Here is an 8,997-nt window from a genome sequence, read left to right on the forward strand (position 1 = left end):
TATTAATCTTCTTATATTTTATTTAACTTGTATATAAAATTATAATAAAATTAACTCTTCCTTTTATTTGCTTGAGTCTATGACGTTACATAACAAATTGAAATGTGTGAATTTTAATTCTATGCAAATATTGGTAAAACTTGAGTTATATCAACTATGTTTTTTAGAAAAATTATAAGTGTAAAATTTTTATAGATAAGAAAATAAAAAAAAAGACTTCATTTCAAATAATTGATAGAAGTAGTGAATCTCTAAGTTTAATTCACTATGATATGGTGATTTAGAATTTATGCAAACTATAGATTGGAAAAAAAAATTATTACATTACTTCATAGATGATTATACAAGGTATTTTTATACCTATTTATTAAAATAAAAGTTGAAGCTTTTGAAATGTTTAAGCATTATAATAATAAAGTTCAAAATCAACTTAACAAAAAAATAAAGGCAATAAAAAAAAGATAGATGTGGAGAATACAAGACACGTTTTAGTTAATTTTATTCAAAAAATAGCATTATAGAACATACGAACCAAACTCTAAATGAAATGATGGAAACCATATTAGTAAGTTTGAGAGAACTTTAAAATTTATAAAGAGAAAATTTTAGCTGCCAATTGTATACTTAACAAAGTACAACATAAAAAGTTAGAAAAAATATCATATAAGTTTTAGAAAAGTAGAATATATTTCTATAAACACCTTAAAGTGTGAGGGTGGCCTGTGAAAGTGGCAACTTTATCCCAAAAAGATCAATGTAGAACCCAAAATTATAGACCATGTATTTAATGGATATGCTTACATTAGTAATGCATATTGATTTATTTTACATAAGTTAAGTGTTAAATATATTCATTTCAAAAAATTAATAAAATCAAAGATTGCTACATTCTTTAAATATGTATTTTCATCGAAGGAAACACAAGAAATTCATTAGGATGCATAAATCTATTCCAAGTAGTCATCATCAATTAGAAGATGATAAAGTTGAACCAAGAGGGATTAAGAGAGTGAAAACAATCAAAATATTCAATCTTGATTTTCTAATGTACTTGTTAGAAAAAAACCTTGAATCTACATCGAGGCAATGTCCTATCTTGAAGTTTCCTATTGAAGTAGGCAATCAATAATGAAAATGAATCCATTATGTATAATTATATATGGAAACTAATGTATCTTTCTCCTAGAAGTAGCGATTAGGTTATAAGTGGATCTTTAAGAATAAGATAAAAGCTAGAAGGATTATTAATAAATATAAAGTTAGCCTTATGAAAAAATTCAAACAACAAGTAGGTGTGTAATATTTTGACATGTACTCACTTGTGTTAAGAAGTAATTCAATACTGATATTAATAGCCTTTTCAACTATTAACAAGCTTGAAATACAACAAATAGATGTAAAAATAATTTTTTAAAATAATAACCTGGATGAACAGGAGGTCTATATGGTAAAATTGGAGGGGGCTTGTTATTAAAGAACAAGAAAATAAGGTTGTCAAGTTATTATAAGATTTGAAACAAATACCTAAAAAATAGCATTAAAAAATTAACAAGTTATATTGTCAAATGAGTTTATAAACAATATAATAATTATTTAAACATTTAAACTCATTACAATATAAAATAATAATTATTTAATGTATTTAATTAATATCATTATTTTTTATTTGAATATTTGATTTTTTTATATATTTTTAAACATAATTCATTATAAATTCATCTAAACAATACTTAACTAATACCTTAAGACACGTCTTAGCTTTTTCCCAACTTTCTATGCCCTGTTGCCATTTTAAATGTTCATTACTTAAAAAGTTTATAAAGGAAAAGAAATAAAAAAAATTCATGATTCCTGCAGCGCTGCCCTATAGGTAAACACTATACCACTACACGTGCATAATCGAAACTTATTTTTAACATAATAAGTATGTAAGAATTGCTAATATTTTTTATAGAAAAAAAATATTTTAAATTATGTAAGGATTATTTTAACTTGATTCTCTTAACTTCACTTGGTTTTAAAATAACTCGGATGACTAATAAAAAAAATAATTTAATTTAAAATAAATATTTAAGATGTTATTTTTTATTTATTAATATTAAAACAGTAATATATTGAATTGAATTGGGTCAACTTGGATTAACAAGCCAATATGCATGCTTATTCACATTTAGAACAAATCCAATGTTGAAAGATATAAATGATAAAAAAAATTATCCAAGTCAACTCAGGTTAACTTCCAATAAAAAACAAATGAAAATAAATTATGAATCTCAATTTTTAATTAACTTAGTGTTATAAAATCAAATTAAAAAAATTAATTAAAAAACAAACATAAAAAACAACTTGAGTTAATCTACTACCCGTGAAGTCACGAGACAAAAATAACCTCATATAAAACAAGCTGAAATAAATCACAAATCCCATTCCCCAATTAACCTAATGTTGAAAGATAAAATTGAGAAAAAAAATCAATTAAAAAAAGAAAAAAAATACTCGAGTCAATTGAGTTAACTTGTCAAATCTATAGTTCAAGTCATGATATTAAGATAATCTCATAAAAAGTAAATTAAAATAATGATGAAGTCCGACCCCAATAAACTTAATGTTAAGGATGAAATTAAAATTAAAAAATTGATTAAAAAACTAAAAAATAACTCCAGTTAATCCATCAAACTCATGACCTGGGTCACGAGATAGGATAATCTCATGGAAAACAAATCAAAACAAATCATAAGATCTATTTTCTAAATAACTCAATGTTAAAAAATAAAAATCAATTTGAAAACAAGATAAAAAGCTCAAGTTAATCAAGTTAACTTATCAAACTTGTGATCTAGGTTATGAAACTTAGATAATCTTATGAAAAATAAATTAAAAAATTTATAAAGTTTAAACTTTCAATAAACCTAGAATTAAAAAATAAAATAAAATAAAAACTAAAGATAGGAGACAAATCACCATCCCAATAAATAAGTGATTTGTGAGGAGGAATATATCAAAACCTCTCCTCTTTCTAGTGTTTTTTTTTTTTTTGTTAATTGTTAATTTGTTGGTGGGTTTCGCTCTTGCTAGTTGCTACAATTAGAGATGAGAGAGGGTCTCCATTTCGAGATCGACAGCTCGGAAACAAGAACACAACTCATCAATTAAAGAATAAAATACGGTCAAAATAAAGAGCCCTTCGATAATGATAGAAGAGGGGTCTATACACATGCATAATTGCACGCTACGAGGCTCTTCCAATCCAACTGAACTCCCCCCATGTGCCAAACAAACCTTCAAGAGGCAGCTGTATTACCACTTAATAACACTATAATACAACACCTTAGCACAGACCAATCCTTCTAGCACCCCAAACTCCTTCCTCTTGCAATATTGCAATGAGAGCTGCTAATATATATATGTTTTTTTTTAGCTTCCCACATGGCATCCCTCAAACACCTAGCACCTAGCAGGTAACAGAGCACGAGACAGGTAAAATATTATCAGCTCTAGGTTGTAGATCTGCAGCATTTTCCAGGCGCTCCCATGTCAATCTCCGCTTCTCAGCTTCCACACTTGACAAAGAGTCTTGCTCCTCCAACTTACGTTGGCAGGCTAGCACTAGTTCTTCATCCATCTCACAGAACATCTTCCTAATATGCTGTGTCTGAATAAGTACTGATTGGTTCCAGTGATTCAGGGTGTTCTGCTCAAGAGCTGAGAAGACAAGAGGCACAATAACCTGACGGTTATGTTCAATAAGTTTAAGGATCCGTTCATTGTTCCATAGCAAGTGAGCTCGCTCAGCCACCTGGAAAGGTGAAAGTAAGCTCATTATTGTTCTCTGTACACAAATACATAGCATGTCTTAAGAACATCTTCACGGATTTGAAAATTCCTCATCGAGTATAGGATAGGACAATGGCTAATGTCCGAGAAAATGCCAATGACTAGTAATTCATCCCATTGCCGTAATGAAAATAATCTATTACCAGTCAAAGTACAGAAAAATCACAATGTTCCAAAACAGTGTTATTTTTATTCTTTGATGCAGCAATTTTTCTAGCTATCTCTGATTTAGCACCATTCCTTTTGCAATTTCCACATAAAAACACACAAAAAACAATGAATAATTACGGATATGATGCATGAATAGAAACTATAAAAAATCATTCACATTGTAAACTTGGAGGCATTTTCAATAAGCTGTTCGGGATAATGTTCTCCTTTATCCTGTTGAAACATGCAAGACTTGTTAAGTATCAACTACCAGGATAACCTGTCATTTATCTTCAAATTATTTATATAATGGAACTATTATCCCACTCTATCAGAGAGCCTGTCTTACCATTTTAGTAAAAGGCGTAAGTGGCAGAGCTTTAAAGATCTTTCTGATTACAGATACAATTATTCAACTGACACAGAAGCAAGAAGTGACAAGGCCAATGCAGAAACAATTCTTTGAAAACTCCTTTCATTGGATCAATCAAAGCACATGATATTGCATTAAGGAATTGAAAAACCACTAAATAGGAAATATAAATAGATTTGTAATAAACTACTCAAATAAATAGTAAAATTCTTTAGAAATAATACAAGCCATGAATAATTAACTAAATAATGAATGTTAATCCTACAATCCCTTCCTCATTTCCCATTGTGCTAAAGAGTGTGTACGTTTGAGTCCTTTTCAAGCCATAATATTGAGAATGTTCATTGAATGAACAATTTAATAAGGTCATCAGTTTGAAGATTTATCACCACAAAATTTGTACTTCTATGATGGGGTCTGGGCACAATGCCCATCAGTTGAATGGATTTCATAAGCTTCTTTACCTAAGCAAGTTATCAAGAATGCAGTTCTACACTATTGAGAATAGGAGGCTAAGAAACAAATAGTATCACATGAAAAATTTAACTGATAGGAGAAATATGGCATGGAAATTGAGTCAAAAGATTTAACAAACACGTCTCATTTAAAGAGGTCTTTACCTGATAATGAGAGCTATTGAGGCAGCATCTTATTCGCCGAAATAGTGGGACCATGATCTTTTGAAACTCATCCATACCAGTCATCTCTAATATTTCTTCTAGCTCACTTATAAACATCAATTCCTTCTGGCTGTTAGTCACAGGCCAATACTTCAACAGTCCCTTAATCACAGGACTAGTCAACCTTGGATCCTTTTCTATAAACTGTACAACACAATAAGTTAGTTGCTGGTGATAAATACCCACTGATTTTGGTTTGTGCAGAGGAATCAAAGCCCTCCAGAGAAAAATTTTGTGTTCCTCTTTCAATGGCAATGCAAACCCACTAATAACACTCCCAAAAATTTCCAACAGCTCAGCAATTCCATTATGACGTTCAGTTTCAAAGACAAAATGATAGATGATATTGCTAACTGCTTTTCGGATAAAAGGCCGGTGCACCATGAACTTTCCATAAATTCTATGTAGAATGGTTTTCAAACAGTCTCTTTCTCTTGGGTCTACAGAATCAAAAAGCTCAAGTAATCTCAAAATGAAAGCATGATCAACATGCTTCTTAGCAGCCTTGGCATCAACAGAACTAACAAACCTAAGGAGTAGATCATACACACTTTGCAAATGTGACCAAGCAGGATCAAACATTGGTTCTTCATCTTCTGTTTCCCCACCTGTGTTAACAGTACGATACTTGGGTGGAAAAACCCTAAACAGGTTATTTGCACACATCTTACAAATTGCAGCAATTGCGGGTTCAGTAAACTTAGCAGATCCAGATGAAACAAAATCAACAAGATCTATAAGCACTTGATGTTTAAGATCTTGCTGAACAGCATTTTTATCTGGATCACTGCAGTCAGAAACCTCGCAACAAAGGTTTAATTTACTGACAAAAAGGTTTTGCTTCTGCAGGTTTGAGACATCTTTGAAGGATAGATGGGGATCCACTGCCTCCATTCCAGCCATTATGCTTGCAGGAAATACTGCTGAAGATACCCGTTTAACAACATTCAACCGACTAGAAAAAGAATTCCCACCATTTGTAGGTGGGCCCGAGCAGGTAGAATCATTCCCACAATCAATCCCAGTAGAATCCAAAGGATCAGATTTGGGGAACTTGCGGGGAATTTTGCTAAGGATTTGCTTGAGCATGGCAGTAATACAACAATTTTCAGCACACGAAACCCTGGATTGCAGTTAAAAGCAATTTATTAGAATATAACAAAGATGAAGATAAAAAAAGAGGGGAAAGAGCAAGGATCGGCTCTTTGCTTCTTAAATCAGCTAGGAAATAATCCACAAGCAGTAAATGATTATATGTAATAACAAGCCTTTAAACAAATACACCTCAAAATCTTAACACCTCCAAAACTATATAAGTAATAAATTAATCTATAAAGAAAATTTTCATCACTTGAAATGCAACTAAAAATCCCTTAAAAAAGAAAATCCAGATCAAATTTGATACCAAAGAAGAAAAAAAAAACGTATAATTTTCATAACCACCAAATACAATCCAGTTTGATGGAGAAGTAAACTAAAATCAGGGATTATGCAGTACTTTTCCTATTATTTGGTATTTCTAAATTGGGTTACTACTGTTCTTAATTTTTACTGAATTGTAAGGACTTTCTTAGGGTTGGTGAGCATTTTGTTGCTTTTATAGAAGGGAAAAGAGAGTAGGTGAGCCTATCCCCATTGTTATATTTCTCCAAGAACTACTCTACGATTGATGCCAAAGACATTTTTATTTTTGTTGCAAAGGAGAGGAGAGGTTCAAACACGAGCTGTTTGGGAGAGGGCCACAACTCATCATTATGCCAAAGACATTCCAAGTAGAAATTGAAATTGGAAATATTAACAATTCTGTTTTATTTGGAGCACAAAATTATAGGTGCATTATTGATAAATTGCATACCTAACAAATTGAAAATATTCTGTGATACTATTTCGTTAGAAACATAGACCACATACACCATCTCCACTTGGCTCATCTTTTCCAAATATTTCGTATCCAGCTCTGTGAATTAACATGGAACCATAGATGATGAGATCCCTCCCACCACCATTACAACATTTCCCTATTCCTTACAATTAATATTTAGCTTCAGCATCAAAGCTGACAACCCCAAAATTGTCCCAGTCAACTGCATTAATTTATGAGCATACTTTTTTACAGTATCGTCACTCAGAAAGCCACTGCAAAAACCTAAGTAAGAAAAAAAAAAAAAAAAGAGTACACAGATCAACCCTGCTAACAATCATTTTGACACCAGAAACACTAATGGGGGAACTCACCAAACTAGTGATCACAACAAGGGACATTTACATAGCAAACATTCTATTAAAGAGAAACAAGAAACAAAGAAAGTAGCGAATCAGTCCACAGCAGAAAATCAGAGGATATATAAAGTCATAGATCTGGGAAAATTATGATAACAAGATAAGTGAATGATCAATGATCTACCCATAGCTCAGATCTTCATTATAACCCTTTTCTATATATATATATATAAAAAAAGAACTTTATATAACTACCATTAAATATAGTGTAGCATTTTCATATTCAACCAAAAGAATTTTGAGCTTTAGGCAGTAGAGAGAAAGAAAGAGAACCTGGAAATGAGCGAGACTTGGAGAGAGGAGAGATGTTTCAGTAAGCAGAGAAATGAAAATGTTGGTATAAGAGAGAGAGAGGGATTTACTATTAACAGCTTTTTTAAAGAGGGGAGAAAGCAAACTACTTTTTAGTGAATGGGGAGGAGAGAAATTTTTTTATTATGAGTCATTGAGATCTCCATGAATTATGAAAGAAAGAAAGAAGGGAGGAAAAGAAAAAACCTCCTCGATTGAAGAGAACAAGAGGAGTGGCATTTTCGGTGCTTTGCAAGTACCTGTGCGCCAGTCACCACCCCCACACAGTACTGCATAATCTTTTCATTAATCTATCACTGCTACTGTGATCGTAGTTTAAGGGGAAAAGAGAAATAAAAAGAAAAGAAAAGAACACAAATGAATGTCCAGGCTCGGCTGGTGCGGGGTCCCACTGTTTGTCCCAATAATTTACAGAATATTAATCATGCAACATGGGACTACTATGTTTCCTGTCTTCTTTTCTTTTTGGAAATTTAGGAAATTCACTCACTACCTTAACCTGTTGAATTTTAACCTGGCACGTTCAATAGTCAGATGATGATGATGTCCGATTTTAATTTGTCATGTTCAATGGTCACGTGATTTTTGTCTTATGACGACATGCATGGAGATAGCATGTTTTTCTTTTCTTTTCTCATGGAGAGGGAGGGTCGAGGAGGACTTGAGTTTCATCTGGGTCGAGATTCAATCTGCCGATGGGCTCCAATTTCTTGTCTTTCTTGTTACAGTATTTGTGAAATATGGTTAGAGTCACCATTGTTGTAAAACCTAATTTGAATTGGTGGAGGGAGGTTTGGAAGTATGATAATTGTTTTTTTTTTTTAAATATATTAAAAAAATATTTTTTTTATTTTAAAAAAATAATTTTAACACTAGCTCATCAAAATGATTAGAGAACACTAAAAAAAATATTAATTTAAAGTAAAGAAAAAATAAAAAATAATTTTTTTTCAAAAACGCTTTTAAAACGCAAAAACAAACAGACCTTTAAACTCGAAGCCTAACTTTGACTGGGTTATTTAGTTGACTCGACAAAACTCATTCAACCCGGTCATATTTTTAGTGATCTTGTCAACCTTGGCCATGTCAACTATTTGAAATATGTTTGCTAATTTGAACTTTTCAGTCTTTAAATTGTTATTTATTTTTAAAATTAATTAAAAATTATGTTACAACCGAGGTTAGAAGTTGTGTTGAGATTGAGACATGTTTAAATTTAGCATACTAAATCATTTTTAATATAGTATATCGTTGACTCACTTGATTGTTCTAATGACCTATGCATTTTTCCAATTAAGTTTTTGGATCATGTCTAACATTTATGCTTGTAACTTTCATCTATTTTTTTTTACTTTATAGAGTCTTTAC

The 8,997-nt window shown here is 31.3% G+C and overlaps 1 protein-coding gene across 2 annotated transcripts; it reads right to left on the reverse strand.

Annotated features, from left to right (window-relative positions):
* Positions 1-3,128: 3,128 nt before the first annotated feature.
* On the reverse strand, positions 3,129-7,943 carry LOC133674738 (serine/threonine protein phosphatase 2A 57 kDa regulatory subunit B' kappa isoform-like). Of its 2 annotated transcripts, none has more exons than XM_062095946.1 (3): positions 7,816-7,943; positions 4,978-6,160; positions 3,129-3,796 (listed from the first exon to the last, which is right to left on the reverse strand). In XM_062095946.1, exons 1-3 carry the CDS (start codon positions 7,902-7,904, stop codon positions 3,452-3,454), a joined length of 1,617 nt encoding a protein of 538 aa, XP_061951930.1. In that variant the 5' UTR covers positions 7,905-7,943; the 3' UTR covers positions 3,129-3,451. The 2 variants fall into 2 exon arrangements, with proteins under 2 accessions (XP_061951930.1, XP_061951931.1); XM_062095947.1 differs by having other exon boundaries at positions 7,591-7,939.
* Between the last annotated feature and the right edge of the window lie 1,054 nt (positions 7,944-8,997).

Source organism: Populus nigra, chromosome 15 (genome assembly GCF_951802175.1).
Source record: "Populus nigra chromosome 15, ddPopNigr1.1, whole genome shotgun sequence".
NCBI classification, from domain to species: domain Eukaryota; kingdom Viridiplantae; phylum Streptophyta; class Magnoliopsida; order Malpighiales; family Salicaceae; genus Populus; species Populus nigra.